At 44.6% G+C, this 22093-nt stretch overlaps 2 protein-coding genes across 6 annotated transcripts in view; both read left to right on the top strand.

Moving 5' to 3' along the window:
• The window catches only part of RGS16 (regulator of G protein signaling 16), a 4743-nt gene extending 3865 nt beyond the window's left edge, over positions 1-878 (top strand). For both annotated transcript variants that reach the window (XM_039881299.1, XM_039881300.1), the window contains exon 5: positions 39-878. In XM_039881299.1, coding sequence (XP_039737233.1) covers positions 39-260 — 222 coding nt within the window. In that variant the 3' untranslated portion in view covers positions 261-878. The remainder of the gene's footprint in view (positions 1-38) is intronic.
• Positions 879-7518: 6640 nt separating this feature from the next.
• RNASEL (ribonuclease L) lies at positions 7519-22071 on the top strand. 4 transcript variants are annotated; one of them, XM_039881303.1, is made up of 7 exons: positions 7519-7607; positions 9346-10957; positions 16451-16536; positions 17697-17902; positions 18450-18579; positions 20995-21128; positions 21765-22071. In XM_039881303.1, exons 2-7 carry the CDS (start codon positions 9478-9480, stop codon positions 21934-21936), a joined length of 2208 nt encoding a protein of 735 aa, XP_039737237.1. In that variant the 5' UTR covers positions 7519-7607; positions 9346-9477; the 3' UTR covers positions 21937-22071. The 4 variants fall into 4 exon arrangements, with proteins under 4 accessions (XP_039737237.1, XP_039737238.1, XP_039737236.1 ...); XM_039881304.1 differs by lacking the exon at positions 7519-7607 and adding an exon at positions 7642-7854; XM_039881302.1 differs by lacking the exon at positions 7519-7607 and having other exon boundaries at positions 9287-10957.
• Positions 22072-22093: the final 22 nt, after the last annotated feature.

The following is a 22093-nucleotide window of genomic DNA, read 5'->3' on the forward strand; positions in this document are numbered from 1 at the left end:
CCGGCCCCGCTCACCCACGTGCTTGCCCTTCTTCGCAGGTTAACATAGACCACGAGACCAGGGAGCTGACCAGGACGAACCTGCAGGCCGCCACGGCCACATGCTTCGATGTGGCTCAGGGGAAGACACGCACACTGATGGAGAAGGACTCCTACCCACGCTTCCTGAAGTCACCCGCTTACCGGGACCTGGCCACCCACGCCTCTGCCACCAGCGCCTCTCCATCCAAGGGCAGCCCAGCGGAGCCCTCACACACCTGAGCCTCATGGCAGTGAGGAGCCAGCCGGGAAGAGAGGTGGAGTCACCCAGCCCCGAGGCCGCCGCCCCTGTGTGGGAGGCAGGTTCCACAAAGCTGGCGAGAGGACAGTGAAGGAAAACGCCGATCCCTCTCCTCCAGATCCCGTGGGACTGAATTTCATGCGTGAGACGGTCCCCCACGTGCAGGACTTACGGATAAGGGCTGAAGAGGACAGTCGCGTGGGGCTCTCTGGGGAGAAGGGTGGTGGTGTGAGAGTTGCCATTAGCTCTTGTCATTCGCAAAGGGACAAGAAATGTTCCAGGGTGGTTTGGGAAATATGTGACCAAAGGGAAACTTGAAAACGAGAGAGGGGAAGACAGCCAGATCGGCCGTTCTGCCTGTTGACGGACTGCACCCTGATCCCAGACTGTCCTGGGCACGGGAGGGAGCCATGAGTGTGGACCCTTCCCGTTCTGCCACCTCACCTGCCTCTGGGCTGCCCGAGGGTCCCTTAGCTTGGACTTAACACTGCTGTATCAAGGCCAGGGAACCAATGTGATGCTTGCCGCAGTGAGATTGTTATACCTCAAAAACTGGCCGTTGAGCCCCTTTCCAAGTCAGTAGAGAGCCCCGGAAAGGAGCCCTTGTAGCTCATGTGAATTAATCTCGGTGCTCTCGGTGACCTTGCATGTGGCCCCTGACCCTGTGTTTGCAGCAGGGCCTGCCTGTGAGCAGGGCCCGCAGAGGGCCTCCTGCTGGGATGTGCCCTCTCTGAGCCCATGAGGGAAAGGCGTGTGGCCGCTCCGTCAGTGGCTCATCGGCTCCCATGCCCAGCAGCGTGGACAGAGGGAGAAAATGATCATAAGAAACAAAACTTTTGGCAGTTCCTGAAAGTCCTGTTTAAATCAAGCCAATATTTTTTGTGTGAGTATGAGAACAGGGAAAAAGACACCCCAGAATGGAAGGGGAGCCTCACGTTTCCTTCCTGTGGAAGTGAGGTGCGCTCACTAGCGTGCTGGGAGGGATGGGGCGGGACCACGATGAGCCTCGGGCAGACCACAGAGGCCGGGAGTGAAGTCCGGAAGCGAGGCTGCTTGGAAGAGCAGGACTGGGGGAGATGAGAACCTGCCTGTCACCTCAGGGCATCACTGAACAAACCTTCTGAGGTGGGAGTAGTCCTCGAGCCCAGGCTGGGGAGGTGAATGAACCAGCCAGCCCTCTTGTGTCCCCGGAAAACCAACCCTGTTCTCGCTGCACTGTGAGCTCCTCCAGGAGAAAATTATTTAAGTATAACGTATTGTTGGTTTTGTGACGACCGTCATGTCATAGCATGTTATTTTTGTTACTGTTGTCAGTGTTGTTGCTATTGTTATTTATTATTGTGATTTTACTTTGACCCACTGACCCACTGACCGGAGACTCAACAGGAGTGGGCAGCCTGCCCCCCTCCCCCCGCCAGGCTCTACCTCCTCTCAGCGCCCGGCAGGACCTCCTCACTGTTTAAATATTTATTTTTTGTTGACAACTGGAGCTGGTTTCCAAGATACGAATGATCTACTCAATCCCCACTTTCCTGTGACAGCATGTTATATTCTTGTAAAATAAAAATAAAACCCATATATGAGATCCTGTCTCCCAGGGCTGTGTGCTTGGGGAGAAGGGATAGGGGAGCGCTCTGGGGGGGTCCTCGAGGACGGGCAGACCTCCGGAAATGCCACAGGACAGGTGGCTGAGCTTCCCTGTCATAGGCAGGGGCACAAGTGACAAAAGACCCATGCCGGGCTGGTAACTGGCAGAATCGAGGAGAGGGGCGGAGACTCTGACAGTAGGCCGCCACGATTGGTGACTGACTTCCTTTGGCTGATGACAACTTGTTTTGGGCTGTGGTGTTGACTGGACCTGGCTCAGCCTGCTATCACTTCAGAGCCCAGATCCTTTGTCCGCCCAATGGAGACTCAGCATAAGCCATTCCCAGTTCTGCCTGTAACAGCACACGGGGCGGTTCCCCTTGGTCAAGTAGCCAGGCATTATCAGGTAGGTGGTGACTACTGTGACATTGTTACTTTTACTCATTTTCAATGTGCATCAGCATTGTATAATTTCATATCAGTTCAAGTTAATATTCTTTAATAATTTCATAGATAACTCTGAGATGAGCTACGGGAAGCCCCTGTGTATGGGAGGCTGCTCCATTCCCTGGGCCTAGGGGATAAGAGGGATGTGCTGGGCTTGAAAAATTTGGGGGTAGGTTTGCAAGGATCAAAATCCATTCTTCCTCTGCCTACCGCCTACCTGTTCTTTCTTATCTTATTAATCTTTCATTTTTTTTCTGATTACCACTATTTAAAAAAATTCTTGTCTATGTTAAATGATCTGTTTATATGTGGATCTTATATTGAATTTTATTTCTCCCCTGTTGTTAGTCTGAGTAAAGTGACCAGACTTCAGGTGCATCAGGTAGAAAACCCCTGGAATCGCACGCTAAGCCCAGCGGGTTCTGTGGGTGACACCGGAGGGATTCTGAGTTTAAGCACCTGGGAAGGAAGAGGGGAACATGCGCTGTGGTGGTCCCTGATCTCATTTAGTCCTTGCGACAGCTCTGTGAGGTCAAGTTCGATTACCCTATAACAGGAATGAGGAAACCGAAGCTCCCAGAGTGGGGGACATGCCAGGGCAGTTGGCTTAAGAGCCAGCCGCAGGACGTGCAAGGGCATGGATGGGACCTTGTGGGCATCGTGTTAAGTGAAAGTCAGAAAGAGAAAGACACACTCCTGGGATCCGGCACGTCCTCTTCTCCGATTTTCTACTCCCTAAGCCTAGCACATGTCTGTGTTTAGCAAATGGCTCTTGAGTGAATGATTAATTTTAAATCCAGCAGGAGAAAAGTTTCGATTACCATTTCTAGCTTCCTGCCAGACTTCTCTCCCTGGATGTCCCACAGGCTCTTCTTAGGCAACACATTCAAAACCAAGGTCATTCTCATCCCCCGCTCTCTTCTGCACTCCTAACCCTGGTACACAGAGACGCTGCTTCTCCTCCCCAGGCTCACTAGGCTTTCATTGGAAGAATCCTTCAGCTTCTGCAGTCTGTGCTATTAACACCCCCTGCCATCGCTCTCCCTCCCCCAGCCTCTTCCCCTCCAGCTGCTCATTTTCCTCACTGCTCCAGTCTTTATCCATGAAGCACAGATCTGAGTACGTCGTGGCTGCATCGAAGCCCTTCCATGGCTCACCTCTGACTACAGGAGAAACCTCAGATCTTACCATGACATGGGAGGCTTGCTCTGGTTGACCCAAGCCCCTCTCTTGATTTATTTCCTGCCCAGACGGCCTCTGCGTACATGCTGTTCTCTCTGCTTGGATGTCCTCTTCCTCTTCCTCAAAACACCTCCTCAAAATCCAGCAAAAAAACAAACAAACAAAAAAAAACACCACCTTCTCGGCGAAGCCCCCCGGACATCCACCACACAGAGTTAATCGCTGCCACTTCTGTGATTCTGGGACACGCTGTTCTTACTAATGGCCGCACACACGATGTGGCACAGTACCTGATGTGTTCACAGCTCTTTTTCTTCCACCAAACTGATCTCCTTAAGGTCAGGAGCCATATTATCTACCTTGATAAGATGGGACAGAACGGATGGCAGCAAAGCGGTTCACAGCCCTGGCTGTGGAGTCGGAAGGTTGGGATTGGAATCCTGGCTCATTCGTTGGATGACCTTGGGAAGGTATTAAACTTCTCCAAGTCTTAGTTCCCTCATCTGTAAAATGAGGATAAGAGGGTCCTCTTCACGGGGAACAATGAATGAAATAAAAGCAGCACAATGTTGATGTCCCATGAATATCTGCTGTTATCATTATCTGACTCTGAGTACTTAGCACAGTGCCTCATACACAGTAGGCATCAGTTAGTAACTACTTATCGATTTTTTTTTAATAAAATAGAATTGCAATTAAAAGCCAGGATGCCAAGTTTACTTGTCTTTCAAGTATAGGAGAGCTTTTTCAATACAGTAACTCATTGCCAGACTTTCAGAGGAGGAAATCGAGAGAGTACTCACTCCAACTTAGGTCAGCTAGTGCTGTTTTCAAATCAACCTGTTGCTTCCTTATGACTGTGGCAGCCACTGGACCCCATCCCTCGCCCTCTTCTGCCCCCCTGTGGCCATGTAAGGCTCTGCTAACTTTTTTCTATACATTGCTTGACTGTCATCATATTTTAAGTTTGGCTCCTTCCTTTGGAGTTATAGTGAAGAAATTTTGTTTATTAATTCATTTTAATAAAGGTGTGAAATTTTAAATAAAACTGATAATTATTAGTATAACTACCACTAGGACAGCCCAGTGGATGCAGAGATTAAAATAAGATTTCTTTAGTCAACAGGGCTAAAATTAACTTTAAAAAAGGAAGCTCTTGGCATGGATGTGGAGAAAAGGTAACCTTCGTGCACTATTGGTGGGATTGTAAATTTGTGCAGCCACCATGGAAAACAGTATGGGGGTTCCTCAAAAAATTAAAAAGAGAACTACCTTATGATCTAGCAATTCCACTTCTGGGAATGTAGCCAAAGGAAATTAAAACACTAACTCAAAAATATACCTGCACCCCATGTTCATAGCAGCATTATTCACAAGAGTCAAGACATGGAAACAACCTAAGTGTGCACTGATGGATGGATAGATAAAGAAATTGTGGTATGTGTATACAATGAACCATTATTCAACCATGAAAAGAAGGAAACCCTATCATATGTAATGACATGGATAAACCTTGAAGGCATTATGCTAAGTAAAATAAGTTGGACGAAGAAAGACAAATACTGTATGATCTCACTTATATGTAGACTCTAATAAAACAAACAAACAAAAAACCCTCCATACAAACGAACAAACAAAACTCACCCCACCAATACTCATAGAAAAAGAGATCAAATTTGTGGTTACCATAGGGAGGAGATGAGGGAGGGGGAACTGGAGGAAGGTGGTCAAAAGGTACAAACTTCTAGTTCTGAGATAAATAATTGCTAGGGATGCAATGATGGTTGTAGTTAACAGTGCTGTGTGACATACAGGAAAGTTCTTAAGAGAGTATATCTAAGAGTTCTTTCATCACAAGGAGAAAACCTTTTTCTTCTCTTTTTACTGGATCTATATGAGATGATGGATGTTAGCTAAACCTATTGTGGTAATCATTTCACAATATGTGTAAATCAAACCATTGTGCTGTGCACCTTAAACTTATACAGTGATGTATGTCAATTATTTCTCAAAAAACTGGAGAAAAAAGGAAAAAAAAATTGAAGTTTTTAGGTAAGGAGAAAAAAAGTGCTCAGGGCATATTAAGTGCTGATCTCAAGGTAATTCGCTGTTGCTGAATCTTTTTAAGTTGGTCCAGCTATTCAAATTGCTTTATCCAAAAAAGAAAGATTTGAAATTTAAATAACTGAAAAATGACCTTTTTTAAGAGTAAGGGATGGAATGAAGTTAGGTCTAGATAATGACATTTGAGTCTCTGTTACTTAGAAAATATATCTCTTGATTTGCTACTTTCGATTCTTCTTTTTCTACTTGATTACGCTCTAGGATTTTCACCATAAAACAAATTATACACAATTTACTTATTTTATTCACTGTCTGCCTTCTCCAGTAAGGATGGGGCAGCCATTTTTCTCTGTGTTGTTTAGTGATGTAGCCCAAATCCCTAGAACGAAGCAAGCTACTTAGTCACTTTGTGCCTCAGTTTCCTCATCTGTACAATGGGTTCAAAAATAGTACCTATGCTCTAAGGATGAGATTATGTGATTTAATCTATATAAAGGGTTACATAAATGTTTGCCATCATCATCATCACCATCATCCTTCTTACTAGTGTTATTAGTGCAGGCAGGAAAAGCGGTGTGAGCAGAGACCCGGAGGTGGGGAGCAGTGTGATATGATAGAGAACTGGATGACAGCGGCGAGATGCCCATGAGGAATAGGGACAGTCAGGGACCCTAGAACAACCTGAGATCACATTACATATCGTATTTTTAATCGTTTACGATCTATTTCTGCCTACTGAGATGCAAGCTCCGTGAGGAACTTGTGTGGTAAACCTATGCATCCCAAGTGTTTAGAATAGTCACTGACGTAGTCAGTGCTCGATAAATATTAATTGAATGAATGATGGATTAAGGGTTTTAAACTTTGTCCTGAAAACTATGGTAAATCAATAAAGCAGGCAGGACATGAGGTTAAGGACTAGGAAGTGAGTCATTGGTTTCTTGCAATAGGGAAGGACAAAGGCTGAGGTTAGTTATTGCTTTGCAGATGAAAGTAGGAGACTTGGCATTGGGATGAGAATGAAGACTAGCACCCAGGTGGTGGTACCGTTTGTGGGGAACAAGAGCAGATTTAGGGAGAGGTGATGGTTTCTGCTTAAGACATGTTCAGGTTTTACGGGTCTGAAGCTCAACAGAAAGCTTAAGGCTAGAGACAGAGTCTTGGCTGTCACTGGGGTATAAGAGGCGATAAAGGTCCAGAGTCTGGATGGCAGACACAGGTGAACATCACGTGACCATGTTCCGCTAACTAGTCATGACCCTCTCTGGAGTTTGTCTCCCCAGCAAGAGTGGATATTCTTTGAAGATAGGAATGTTTCCTACTGTAGCATTCAGTACAACAGTATGCAGCTCGGTGCTAGGAAAATGATCAAGGACAGACCTTGAAGAACAGAAAGGAACCTTAAAAATTATACAACACAAGAGAACCGAGGCCCCACATTGTTAGACCACCCACTCGAGCTCATTCAGCTAAAGGCTCGCAGCTCTGGCTGCAAAACCGGCCGCCAGAACCCCAGCCCAGTGCCCCTTTGAGAACGGTGAGCCAAGTGCACCCAGATGAGTGACAGAGCTTAGACTTTGGGCTTACTGGCTTTCTGAGCCTCAGTTTCATTGTTTGCGGTTAACTGGGACCACGTGACTCATGAGCATAGTGCCAGTCATAGTGCTCAATAAATGTTTATTTTCCATTAATTTCCCTCAGGAAGATAAGGATTTTAGAATTCTTAACGTGGTAAGAATGGAGCTGCCGCCGTGACCTGAGAGCCTGAAGGGTGAGCAGCATGACCGTGGACATCAAATCGGTCGCCAGCAGTCATAAAACCACCACTTTTCTCTGGAGAGCCTGAAAGCGCTATCTGCACAGGCTGCCCCAGCCTGAAGGAGGGCGTGGGCCAGTTTACCCTCCCTTAGTTCCTGTCACTCTTTCTTTTTTTTTGGCTCCACCCTGCTGGCTCTGTGACTGCTCAGAAGGAAGTATTTCCCTGTTGGCAACAGTATTTGAAGACGGGGCTCTGAAGAAAAATAAGAGGAAGCGTCTGAGTTTGGAAGGTACGATGAGAAGGAGGAGGAGAGCTGGAAAAGCTCGTTTTCTTTAAAGGGTTCCTTGGGCTTTGGGGATTGGAGGTGAAAAGGGGCATGCGACATAGGGGCTGGAAAGAGGGGCAGAGCTGCCTCAGGCGGCCTTTCATCCTGAGATCTCCCAGGATCGCCGAGGTTCTGCCACACATTATTCACCTCCGTTGACACGGGGAAAACGAAACTGAAAATAGGCTCGTCCCTTGCGGTGCATCAGCTGGTATGTCTTTATTCTGTACTCTGATATTTCTCTCACGGTTTCTTTGATTCTCTTTGCCACTCTGCTCCTTTATTTAGACCGGCCTGTCTCCCAGCCATTCCGACAGGAACTGTCTCTACAAACATTTGTTTCAGAGATTTCACTGCCGGGTGACTGTGCTTATGCAGCACCATTGATTAGACCTCAGGGAGTGGAGGCTTCGAGACAGAGTGGTGAGATCGCCTAAACATGGTTGCTATGGGAATTTTGTAGCAGTTGCAGTGAAATGAATATTCAGGTAACAGTTCGGTGCTGTCTGAAGCTTGAATTGGATCTGAATTGCTCAGAATTGATTGAGGACAGTTGGACTAAGCCGACACTCCCACGTTTGCTATTCGTGTGGTATGTCTATGCACATTCATGCGGAGAATAGGATTCGTTAATTTTTTTTTCCAGTATTTTAGCTCCACCATTTATCGAATGCCTAATATTTGCCACACCTACCAACTTTAATGCACTTTATACAGGTGACCGTGTTTATTGTTGTCCCCGTTTGAGGGAAGAGAAAATTGAGACTCCACAAGCTAAAATTACACAATTAGGAAATAACGGCCTAAAGCGAACACAGCCAGGGGCCCTCGCTTGTCTTGGCTGAGGCCAAGTCTACGCCCCATCACTACTGTCACCTCCTTCAAGTAGGAGCGGACGGTGCACACGGAAGATGGACGCAGAGCCGCTGAACACGCCGAGAGTGGCCAAACTTCCTGTGGTCTAAGGAACGCAAACTGACAGAGCTACATTTTTTTCTTACTCAATGAGGGTTCTGGGTTTTTTTGTTTGTTTGGTTGTTTTTTTTTAAGAGGCTACTTCTAGTCAGAGTGTGTGTATATGACCTTGAAAGAAATTTATTCGTATACGTTGAGAATCTTAAAAAGGATCATATCCTTTGACCAGTCATTCAGTTTCATAAGAAATCTATAACAAGATCTCGCATAAGAAAACAGGCTAAATAAGATAAATCTGCTGCAACATTATTTAGAATTGTTTAAAAAATCTTACTTAAAAAAGTTGTTTAAAAATTATTTTTAAAAACCGCTCACCATAGGGAAACGAAACAACTACATACGATGGCATATTACACAGCCATTAAAATGTCTTAAAAGGCTTTGTATAAATGGGAAATTATTTATAGCATGGCATTGCCTGAAAGGAAGAAGGATGCAAAGTTACTTATGCAGCAAGATCGATCCCAAATATTTTTAAAATTCTATAGAAATACATTAAAATATTAACAATGTGTGTTTCTGGGCAATGGGATGATAGAGGAATAATTTTCTTATTTTTAATTTATATATATTCATAATATTCTGTCATTTAAAAGTTCTATAATAAGTAGGTGTCTTTTGAAAAAGTTGCTAGTAAACTTAGTTTCTCTAATTCAAATGTTTTCTCACCATTATAAAATACTTACAAAGCACCCTTTTTGTCCTTTCTCCTACCGCTGACGGGAAGTGAGAGAATCATCCCTGTTTACCGTGACAAGAGTTTCTTAGAGCTCCGTGTTTCTCTGATCAAGTGCCAAGAAGATAAGTTTTCATTTTCTCAAAGAAAGACAAAAAGTTGTAACCACTGGTGTTTACCATCATGGAGACCAAGAGCCACAACAACCCCCAGGAGAGACCCACACCCTCCAGCAGTGGGGAGACTTCTGGGCACGACAATCATTCGTTGATAAAAGCTGTTAAAGAAGGAGACATTAAGCTGGTCCAGCAACTACTGGATAAGGGGGCTGATGTCAATTTCCAGGACGAGGACGGGGGCTGGACACCGCTGCTTAACGCGGTGGAAATCTCCGAGGAGGACATTGTGGACCTTTTGCTGCGTCACGGCGCTGACCCTTGTCTGAGGAAGAATAATGGGGCCACTCCCTTCATCGTCGCTGGGATCGTGGGAAATGTGAAACTGCTCGAACTTTTCCTTTCTAAAGGATCCAATATCAATGAGTATGACCATAATGGCTTTACAGCTTTCATGGAAGCCGCTTGCTATGGTCAGGTTGAAGCTTTAAGATTCCTGTATGAGAACGGAGCGAAGGTAAATTTGGGTCGAGAGACAAAGGAGGATCAAAGGAAGATCAGGAAAGGAGGGGCCACAGCTCTCATGGATGCGGCTAAAAATGGACATGTAGAGGTCTTGAAGATCCTCCTCGATGAGATGGGGGCAGATGTCAAAGCCTGTGACAACATGGGCAGAAATGCTTTGATCCATGCTTTTCAGAACTCCATTAAAGAGACAATGGAGGCCATCGTTCGCCTTCTGCTAGACCACGGGGTTGATGTCAATGTGAGGGGAGAGAAAGGGAAGACACCCCTGATTCTGGCAGTGGAAAAGAGGAATTCCAATCTGGTAAAGATGCTTCTAGAACAAGAACATATAGAAGTTAATGACACAGACAGAGAGGGCAAAACGGCATTGCTGTTGGCTGTTGAACTCAGACTGAAGGAAATTGTCCAGCTGCTGTGTGAACACGGAGCCAGCACCGATTGTGGGGATCTTGTTATGATGGCCAAGCGCGCTTATGACAATTGCCTCGTAAAGCTCCTTCTCAAGTACGGAGCCAAAGAAGGTTTTCGCCCTCCTACTGAAGACTGGAAACCTCAGAGTTCACGCTGGGGGCCGGCCCTGAAACAGCTCCACAGGATATACCGCCCTATGATTGGCAAACTCAAGATCTTTATTGATGAAGGATATAAAGTTGCTGACACTTTGGAAGGGGGCATCTACCTGGGGTTCTATGAAGAGCAAGAAGTAGCGGTGAAGCGATTCTGGGAGGGCAGCACACGTGGACAACAGGAAGTCTCCTGTCTGCAGAGCATCCGGGCGAACAGTGACTTGGTGACATTCTACGGGAGCGAGAGCGACAGGACCTGTCTGTATGTGTGCATCTCCCTCTGTGAGCAGACCCTGGAGAAGCACTTGGCTGAGCACAGAGGGGAGGCTGTAGAAAATGAGGAAGATGTGTTTGCTCGAAACATCCTCTTATCTATATTTAAGGCTGTTGAAGAGCTACACCTGCTCTGTGGATTCACTCACCAGGACTTGCAGCCACAAAACATCTTAATAGGTGAGTCCCAATAGTCTCTAAGAAATCGTGGGGTCTTTATTTACAAAAGGCAATAATTTTCATTGCAGATAATAAAGGACTAGAGTAAACACGAATTATTCAGTTTGAGGATTAATGCGACAAGTTCATAACCACAAAGCAGTCGCTCCTGCTACCCTTATCCCACATGGAGGTTGCGGATGCTAATGGAATACCAGCTAACCTTACGTTGACCTTGGCAAATACAAATATGAAAGTATGTCTTGCATAGAGCCAGTTCCAGAAGTTTGGATTCCTAGAGTAGTCTTCAACTGGAGAACCCTGAAGGGGTGTCCCTTCAGGCAAAGTGGCGGTTACTGTGAAACTTAATGGCAAAACTGAGGTGAAAATTGAGAATGCCAGGACAAGATGTGACACAGTACAACAGACTCCACGCAGGCAGAACAAGTCAGCATCTCCCTGTCCAAATGAAAAACAAAATACACGAAAGCCATACCAAAAGGAACAAGCAGAGCTAAGTGTCACGTCTCAGGAGGCAATGTGGTGCTGTAGAAAGTACATTGGCTTTAGCCATTTTTAGGGAGATTTGAGGCCTAGCCCTGCTACTTTGTAGCTTTGTAACCTTGTAACCTCAGTCAAGTCACTTGATACTGTGAGTCTTCGTTTCCTCATGTGAGCCTGATAAGACCTCCTCCGTGTGGTTGTTACTGGTTGTTACGAGATCTAAGTGCAGCGTGTTAAATAAACAAGTGACCTATACTTACCGATGAGTACAAAGGTCAGGTACTTGTCTAGAGGGCTAAGCAGAAGCAGATACCTAACCTACAGATATGCATTGAGATTTAAGCTCAGAGTAAGGGAACAGGGCAGGAGGAGGGTTCAGGGATGGAGAGGCAGAGAACACTATTTAGGGTACACATAGGAATACAATGGCAATCTGGGTTTTAATTTGAGGACAGGAGCTAGTGACTCTCCTTCCTGGTTTTAAGCAACATTGCGGGAAGACTGATAAGGGCCAGAAATATGTGCAGGTCTAATAAGTGAGTCAGGATCTTCGAGATCACCCAAGGGTGGGGTCCTTCCCAGTTCTAACCACTGATTTTGACGTGAAAGGGTCATATATCATGTCCTAAAGAAAAGTAACTTGTGACTACTTATTCTTTGGATTTTTTAGACTGCCTCTTCCATTCTTAAACTTGAATAATGAAGAGTTGATTATATTTCCGCCTCAAGATGAACCTAACATATACTGCAGACTATTCCTTGTATTAAACCCCCAAAATGATAGGAAAAGATTTTTAAATGAATTCACAGCCAAGATCAAAAGAAAAAAAGATTCTGCAGAACAAAATCTTTGAAGAATCATAGATTAAACATGGACAGGATGGGATTAGGAAGATCACGGGAGCCCAGAACAAATTCAGGAAGCCACAGCTAAATATTATTCAAAAAAGTGGCAAGAGTGCAAAGCAGCACCGCTCGAGGGTAATGGAAGCCAGAAGCAGGAGAGGACAAAGGACCAGCTAACAGGCAGATTAATGCATTAGTCGAAACTGAGATGATCAAACCCTGTTCACCTCCTCCTCCCCAGGGACCGAGAATCTATGACAGGCCTATCTGTCTGGAGAAAGGGGTACTACTTGAGGCTCTGGGTGGTTGGTGTTATCAAGAGAAACAAAGGGCAGTTAAACTCACAAGATTTCTGCCAAAGCACCCTGCTAAGTGGCATGTCCTGCTTACCCCCGAGTTTTACTGAATAAAATGCAAAGCAGAAGCTCTGACAACTCCCTCTGCCCCCCTCCTCTGTTGGGTGGCATTAACAGAAGCAGCTCACAGGGCATCAGGGATTCTTAGCTGCAGAGTAGGGCTTACAGTACAAAAATCACTTAAGATATTTAAGGAGTGCCAACACCATGGAAGAGATGCATGAAACAGAAGGATTTACACCCAAAGAAATATAGCTAACCGAGCATGATCGTCTCCTATGGCTGCTGAAACAAAGGATCCCAAACTTGGTGAATTAAAGCAACAGACGTTTATTCTCCCACAGTTCTGGAGGCCGGAAGTATGAAATCAGTTCCTCTGGCCCCACATCGGGTGTCAGCAGGGCCAGATTCCCTGGGGCACCCATTGGGGAGACTGCTCCTTTCCTCTTCCAGCTTCTGGTGGCTGCTAGCATTCCTTGGCTTGTGGAACTCTAATCTCTGCCTCTGCAGTCATATTGTTTTCTCTTCTGTTCTCAGATCTCCTTCTGCCTCCCTTGTATAAAGATATGTGATTGCATTTAGGACACATCCCAATAACCCGCCTTGATCTCTCCCATCTCGAGATTCTTAATCATGTCTGCAAAATCCCTTTGGCGTCTCTAAAGTAATATTCACAGATTTCAGGATTAGGACAAGGGTATTTATCTAGTCTGTCATACTGAGTAATGACAACGCAGCTCTAAAATAAATATAATTAATAAAACCAGAGAACAAAGATAAGTTATTTCATCCAAGAAGCAAGGATAAGCATTGTGTCAAGAACCAAAGAGAATTTTGAAAATAAAAAAATTTAAAAACTCAACACCGGATTGAAGATTATATTAACAAACAAGAAGGTTTGCCTGAGAAGATCTCCTAGGAGATAACAGAAAGGCATAAAGGGATGGAAAAGCCTTAAAGAAAAATTAGAGTCATAAATTAGAACCGGAAGTTCTAATAGGCATTTAGAAGGAGAGAAGACAGAGAATGAGATGGAAGCAATATTAAAAAAGAAGTCGCTGAGACTGTCCCAGAACTAAAGATAGATACAGTTCTCATGTCAAAAAGACTCGCCAAGAGCTGAGGATAAATAATGAGAAAAACCCCGCTGAGTCACATCTTAAAGGAATTTCAAAATATCAAGGGAAAAAAGAAAAACTCAAAAGGTACCAAGAAAAAAAACGAATTACGTGCATAGGAAACAGATTTACATTGGCATAAGACTTTTCTCATTAGCAACCTAGATGCAAAAAAGCAATAGCTAAAGAGAAAGAACCTATTTAACAGCTGCAATGGAATGAATATTTGTGTTTCCCCCGAAATTTATATGTGGAAACTCTAATCCCAATGTGATGGCATTTGGAGATGGGATCTTTGGGAGGGGATCAGTCAAGAGGGTGGAGTCCTCATGAGTGGAATGAGTGCCTTTTTTTCACAGTCAGAGATACCTTTTCTCCAGCTTTACTGCAGTAAAATTGACATAACATTGTGTAAGTTTAAGGCGTGCGATGTGATTTTTTAATTTTCGTATGTATGGCGAAATGATTACCACAGTATGGTTAGTTAACTTCTCTATCGCCTCACACAGCTACCATTGTGTGTGTGTGTGTGTGTGTTTGTGTGTGTGTGTGTGTGTGTGTGTGTGGTGAGGACTCTTCCGTTCTAGTCTCTGTTGCAGTGGCCTGTGTGTCTGGTTTTATGCCCGTACCATACTGCTTTGATTACTATACTTTGTAATTCTTTGTGGTTTTTCATCAGGGAGTGTAATGCCTCTAGTTTTGGTCTTTCTCAAATTGCTTTGATGGGATTAGTGCCCTTATAAAGAGAGTTCGCAGAGCTAGCTGTCTTCCATCATGTGAGGACACTGACCATGCTGACACGCTGATCTGGGACTTTCAACATCTAGAACTGCGAGAAATAAATTTCCGTGGTTTGAGTCATCCAGTCTATGGTAATTTGTTCCAGCAGCCAGAACTGACTGAGGCAGCACCCAGATTATTATTTTTCACATGTGAGTCCAAGGAAATGCATTTTTAAGCGTTCAAGGATTCACGAAAACTTTCTAGCCACAGACCTTAGACGAAAGTAGTGCCGGACGATCCGCGTGAGGAGGAGAGAGATCACGTGAGCGGAAGCAATGACTCCTAAGGAGCAAGAATGATCGAAGAAATAGTTTTTTAAGTAACCTAAACATGTGCAGTTTTCTTAAAAATAAACGTTAAAAAATTATTAATCCTAAATGATATTACTGTGATGACGATGAAGAGCAGAGCGAAAGGAATGAGGTTCTTGAGTCACTGGCAGGTTTCGTCCGAACTCTGTTCATCGACTGTGTGTTAACAGTCCGTGATTATATAAGTACAGAAATGAAGTGTAAGCATTTACCATTTTTGATGGCACTTTAACGATGTCTGTTGCATCTAAAAAGTTTTTTTTTAAATGGAGCCTATAAAAAAAAAAATCAAGTTTTAGAAGAGATCTGAAGTGTTCACATTTAAAATGGCAGAAAACTCCACTCAAAGTGGCTTAAACTGGAATTTATCGGTTCAAATGACTGTAAACAATCTGTGGTTTATGATCTGCAGCCCGCCAGCCCCTTCAACACCATTGCAGGCCACTTTCTGACTTCGTCCCTCTTCTCTGGGCACTGGGGCCTTCTTTCCGTCACGATGGAATTATTCAGGTTCCAGTCTGCCTCAGGAATTCCTAGCTGGAATCCCCTCTTTCCAACTCTGCTCGCCTATCCAAACTCGATTCATCTTTTCTAAGTGTCTCCTCCTTAAGGAAGACTTTTCATCCTCCCCTAAATAGCCCTGTAGCTACTCTTGGAATAACACACTTTCAGAGCACCCTGCACTTTTGGCTAGCGTTTTCAAAATTGCAATTAATTTTATGTTTATCTGTGTAATGACTTGTTTAGTATCAGTCTCCTCACCCCGAGACTCTAAATCCCTTAGGGCTAGGACGGTGTTTCTCTTCTTCCCATCACTTCCCCCTCACCAAACACCTGCTGAATAATTTGATTGGTTCATTTTTGTTCATCTCTGGGTTTCCACACAATGTTGATGCTGAAGTTCAGAATAAAAGGGGTCTCGAGAATCATACAATTCTTATGGCCATCATTCTCTCTAAGGTTACCCAGCCTTCCTTCTCAGACTCCTTCAAGCCAGAGGCAGGAATCACTGACTTGCCCGTCATCTTGTTCCTGACCATTCGCACCCATGCATCCCTCCTTCTGAGGACTCAGTGGCTTCCTTTGAGGGAGAAAGATCGGAAGGGGGCAAGGAGGCCACGACGCATTACGAGAACATGGTTGACCCATGATATCTGATTACAATGTCATGGTGGGCTGCGGCTAGCAGGCTCGATTTGGTGGAGCGCATGCTAAGGTGGTCTTGGATTTAGAGCCTTGTTGGTTAGTTGTTCCGTAGCCATAGGATGCTACCTTAACTCTGCCAATGGCTACTTTACAAATCTGTACTCTTTGACCCTAGGAATTACATGAATGAGGTGCTGGTTAAATTTTTCCCCACCCCCTGGCCTGGAAAAAAGGAAATGTAAGACCTGCCATTGGCAGATACCTAATAGGTCAAATGACACAGTACACAGGACAGTGTTTTGAGGAGTAAGCAACAATGCGGATATAAGCTTTACTACCGCCTTCTTTAGCGATGATGGATTGCATGTTGTGTCACATATTTATTTAAATGAATTACCCACAACATGGAGAATGAGGATTTTCAATGCACCTCTACAAACTATCCCTTAGATTACAAGAATGCTGTTCGCCTGGCAGACTTTGACAAAAGCGTCAAGCGAGCTGGAGAGCCACAGGAAATCAAGAGTGATCTAGAGGTAATTTCTACAGTTGGTTTACTTTTCTATCTTTCTGCTTCCTTTTTTCATTTATTACCTTATTTCCTATGGCCGATTAGAGGATGTTACTATTATTACCAGAAAGGAAAGAACTTTCAAGGTATTTCCCCAGAGCTCAGAGCCCTCACTCCCTTGCAAACAACGGTTTGTCCCTGGATTGGTGCGGAGTTTGTTGTTTCTGTGGTTTCTTTTAGAGCCTCTTTGGAGCTCTCTCTCCATTAGCTAGTAAGTAAATAAATTGAGCATTCCACACCTTTTCTCAAATTACCTCCAGAGGTATCTCCAAAACAGCTCCAAAATTTCTGCAGGAGGAATGTGCTGTCTCAGGACAAAGTAAATAAGATTTCTCTTTTTGCCCCATTCAAATTCCAAAAAGGGCCAGAGATGAAAGCCCTCTGAAATACCTGGGCAGGATAAGGTTGATCCACAGCTAGAAAGAGACTACACTTGGCCCGAAAGGTGAAGATCCTGAAGTAACTGGTTCTTCTAAGAAAAGACAGAGCCTGGCCTCTGCCGCCCAAGGGCAGATTCCTCCTGGATTGTTCTCCAGAGCCTTGAACCTTCAAGAGCACTCCATCCCCTGGTCCGGCCTTCATGGCTCAGTGACTCTGGATTTTAGCTCCTTCCCTGACTGTCGTCTTGCCCAGTGCAGGTGTTCCTATGCTGGCCTCCGAGGCCTTTCTTCCCTGCCAGGGACTAATTACTGGGGCTGTCACTGTGTCCCACTAGACCTGGACCGGCTCCTTTACCTGCTGCCTAACATAGCTCTGGCGCAAAGTCCCAGTTCTTGGCCAGGCCCCTGGCAGCCCCCTTATTTAAAATATTCTTCTTTTCTCCTGTTTATCTAATTTCCGTCCATGCTTTGAGGTCCAGCTCAAATCTTCCTGCCTCAAAGCAGTCTTCCCTGACGACTCTGGGCCAGGATTACCTTTAGAAACCTAAATCGTGGTGACCACATACTGCCTTGAAGATTTCTCTATGCACAGACCTGTGTCTTCTCTCCCTAACCAGCTGTGGACTCCTCAAGATTCCTGCCATTTTTCCATTTGCCCCTAGCCTTTATCACACGTTCCAGTGTAACCCAAATATAGAGTGATAATTCATAAGCACCTTTGGCTTGATTAGTGGCTTTTGTGCAGGCCCTTGGACTGCTGGTCTTATATGTGGTAAGGAGGGGAGAGATCTCTTTTGAGACACTGAAGACTCAAAGTTATGAAGAAGTGATTCAATTTTCTTCAAATAAAGAAATTCGGGACCTCATTCATCGCCTCTTCCACCCTGGGGAAGATGCGAAGCACCATCTGAGTGACCTGTTTGATCATCCTTTTTTTTGGAGTTGGGAGACGTAAGTAAAACGAGCGTACGTCACAGGCTTCCAGAACGGAGAGAGTGAGTGTATTAGTCAGGGTTCTCTAGAGAAACAGAATTTACATATATGTCCATATAAAACACTGGAGAGTGCAATCTGATGTCCTGAGTCCACTGATCAAATGCCAGTGTCACCTGGAAACACCCTCACAGGCACCGAGAATAATGTTTAAGCTGGGTACCCTGTGGTCAGTCAAGATGACATGTAAAATTACCCATCACAGTGAGGTGGTAAGGGCAGGGGTCAGACTGGAAATCAGTAGACCCAGCTTTCTCCTCAGCTCGGCGTTTCCTGGCTGTGTGTTCTTGGAGTGGTAACTTAACCTCTCTGGGTTCTAGTTCTGTCTTCTGAAGAACTAGAAGGGAGAGGAGAGAGAGAAAGAGGGAGAGAGAGAGATGCCTATTTCTCCCGTCATGCAGAACTTTTAAAGATGTGGTTTTACTACTTTATTAAAACCTGGGATCTAACAGTTTTCTCTTTCTGGGGTGGGAGAGATGGACCATGACAATTCTTCCATCCTCAGCCGCTTTAGGATCCTTAGGAATGTGGGAAATGAATCCGACATCAAAATGCGGAAACAAACAAGCAGGATCCTCCAAATACTGCAACCTAGAACAACAGAACAGTTCAGTTTTGACCGGTGGACTACTCAGGTATGAACAATTCCTATAGTCTGAGAGTTATTACAGGAATAAGAAGCTGTTTTTTTGATAGTTTTTCTAATTTTTAAAATACTATTGGCTGGGCCCAACCAAGAAGTGAGAAAGAGGATTTCTCCTCTCTTCCTCCTCAGCCTAGCCCGCCCCATCCCCCACCGCCCTTTGGGCTCTCTTCTCCCCCTTTCAGAGGCCAAGCCTGCCTGATAGACTCTCATCACGGCTCATCTTTAGGATGGCCTTGTCCCAGCCGTGCCAGCGTCCCCCGTATCCTTCTCTGTGGCTCTTTCCCTCGAGACTTATTCTCTGAGAAAGGCCTACTATTACATTGTGATGAGAGCAGCTGCCTAAACAGAGCTCAGCCCAAAGGAGCGCCACCACGAGGCGACTCCATCCAGGGCCTCCGCTGCCCATGAATGGTCCAGCTTTGAGCGTCCATGCAACACACCCACGTTCTGGCTGAGAAAACAGACAACGAGGAAGAGATGACTTTCAAATTCCTCCTCTTTAAGAAAAGATCCACCTAACCCGAACTAACTGTAGTGGAACATAATAAATTAGTCACTGTCTTGGTCTAGTCATACTATATGAATTTTCGTTATTGTTAATTAGCAGACATCTGCCAGGTGCCAGGTATGTGCCAGGTCCATGTGAGGCCACGGGTATACAAAGCAGAGTACAGTATGGCCATGTGGGGCCAGGAGACCCACAGAAACGATGGCTGTGTAATACATGTGGGGTGCCCAGAGGCAGGTGCAAAGCACTATGGGAAAATCCCTAACCCTCAGGTCTTCAACAGAGACCGACAGCTTCCCTATTGTAGGCCCGATCTGGGATTCTGCTCCTCCCATAACTCTTTGTTTCTGGGTCTTGTTTTACTTTCTTTCCATTGCTTTTCTCTAGACTACATGTCACACCCATAATTGATGGCTTAATGTCCACCTTTCCTGCTTGAAGGCAGAGACCGTCCATTGCCTTGTCTGTTATTCTTTTCCTGGCATGGATGGAGTAGGTATGCCATAGTTCTTTGCCAAATGAATGTTCATAAAACTTCAGCTAAAACTTAAACTTGTAGAAACAGAGAAATTTGAAATCAGAGCTGATGATATGATGATGATGTAGCGTTGACTATCTGGTAGCTGTACTTCTCAGGACTTAACATGAGTCCCCACGGTTAATCCATATAACAGCCTCTGAGGCAATTATCTCCATTTTGCAGGTGGGCAAACTGAGACACAGACAAATCATTTTTCCAAAGGCACAGGGCCAGTAAGGGGTGCAGCAGGATTTGAAGCTCACAGCCTGGCGACAGAGACCATGTGCTAAAGCCACACACACTGCACGAGCTATGATGCCATAAAATCTACTAATTCATTTAATACTGAGGAAATTGAGGCTCAGAGGTGGGAACCAAAATACCCAGAACTGGAAAGTCAGAGATTGGCCGAGTTAGGAAGAGAATCCTAGTCTTTTGTTTCCCGATTCATTGTCCCCTGCCCCCTTAAACATCATCGACTTATATTGAACTTTGACTGACTTCAAGTCCTATCTTTTGAATCCCATTTTAGACCTTGTCTTTCTGTGGATTTTCGTGATTTGCCGATTTTCATGACCATACGATCAGTTTGGGGCACTCGGGTCCAGAGCCAAGTTTTCCAGTGTGTACTACTGTCTTCTGTCCATGGGCTGTCCCCTCCTGCCACTCATACCTTACTCAGCACTTCCCACATGTGCTTTCACACAGTACACACAGGCCGTCTGGATGGGTGTTTACTGTCCTCGTCCAGTCACCAGTCACTCTTCCTGAGGGACTCTCAGGCTTTATGGTTGTTGCATCACGTGCTCTTACTCCAAACTGTTTCTAAATATGAGAGCCATCTACAAAAGTGCCAGCGCAAAGAGGAAGGCATTAATGACAGAAGTTCCCTGGGGACATCTAGAGGCAAGGACAAAATTTAACTTTGGAAATAGGACGAAAAAGAAAGACAAGAAAAGAAGACACCCACGCACACCTTGGCAATGTCTGCCAGGCTTGCTTTCAGTCTGGGGGAAATGTAATCAAGTACGAATTTGGAAGGGTGGCCACAAGGATCAAAATACTGTAAAGCATAATAAGCAAATTTCCTAGTAGAATAGCCAAAGATTTTCTAAAACATGTTTTAATATATTGAATTTCTTAGAAAAGTAATTCACTTGTATATCAAATTTAAAGTTACTTATAATCCCACATCAAAACACAACTACAGTTAGCATTTTGGTGTGCAGCATTTTCTCCCATTCTTTTCCGTTAATTCCCTTTTTTAATTGGTAGTAATTGTAACATATATTCAAATTCGTATTTTGCCTTTTTGTATTCCACACGGATTTATTTTGCACTGTTATCACATTTTCGTATGATGTTTTGTTGTTTAGATTGACAGCTACGTTATGAAAGAAATGAATAATTATTACGTAAAAAGCCGTAATTTCTATCAGAACACTGTGGGTGACCTGCTGAAATTCATCCGGAATTTGGGAGAACACGTTAATGAAGAAAAGAATAAAGAGTAAGTATTGTTTTCATTCCTGTAAGTCATATATGAAATGAGGATGACTTAAAAATCCAGTTCTGAATATATATCTGCTATTTGATGGGAAACAGAAAAAATATGTTGATGAAAAAAAAAATGTCATTCCTCCCCTCTGCTCAGAAAAGGGCCATCGCAAGGGTCTTACAGTGAATGATGGGGGTGTACGCCCAGCTCTCGTCTTTCTTTTTAGCTTATGCTGAGTCTCACTGTACAGAAGGCTAGTGACTCCCTTGTGTGAAGAAACACAGGACCAGGCAGCTGAGAAAAAGAATGTAACATTAAAAGAGTCTAAAAACTAGCCCCATGTTAGTTAAATCAGCTTTTGCTGCCAAAAACGTTAGGTCTTTTGTATTTTGGAAACGTAGAGAAGGGATTGTGGAATCGTATGATGTCTGTTTTATGGATGATAAAGCTGAGGTTTACAAAGACCACGTCGCCAAAGTTCACAAGTTAGTGGAAGAGACAGGAGGCGACTCTTACTCTGTCAGAGTCCCGAGTCCTTATTCACTCTGCTGTAGAAATCAGGGAAGCAAGGCCATCTCCGGGCCATAGGCTATAAAAGGGGAAGAATTTGGGGGCAGGCATGCTATAATTATTTCCATTTCATTTCAGGATGAAGTCAATAATTGGAGACCCTGCCCAGTACTTTCAGAAGAAATTCCCTGATCTGGTCATCCACGTCTATGTGCAACTACGAGACACAGAATATGGAAGACATTTCCCCAAAACGCACAACACAAACAAGGCTTGTGATGGGGCCAATCCGGTTGCCTGTGAGGGATGAGTTGCATAGCTGAGGTGGCAGTTCGTGGCACTGTGCCCAGTATTTCTCACGTATTTATAACAAAAAAAAGTATATGCTCAAATTACCCTGGTCCCATGGATATTAAAACAATAATAAAGGAATACTATGAACGACTCTGTGCCACAAATTTGATAAC

Source organism: Pteropus medius, unplaced genomic scaffold (assembly GCF_902729225.1).
Source record: "Pteropus medius unplaced genomic scaffold, Ma_sr-lr_union100, whole genome shotgun sequence".
Lineage (NCBI taxonomy): Eukaryota > Metazoa > Chordata > Mammalia > Chiroptera > Pteropodidae > Pteropus > Pteropus medius.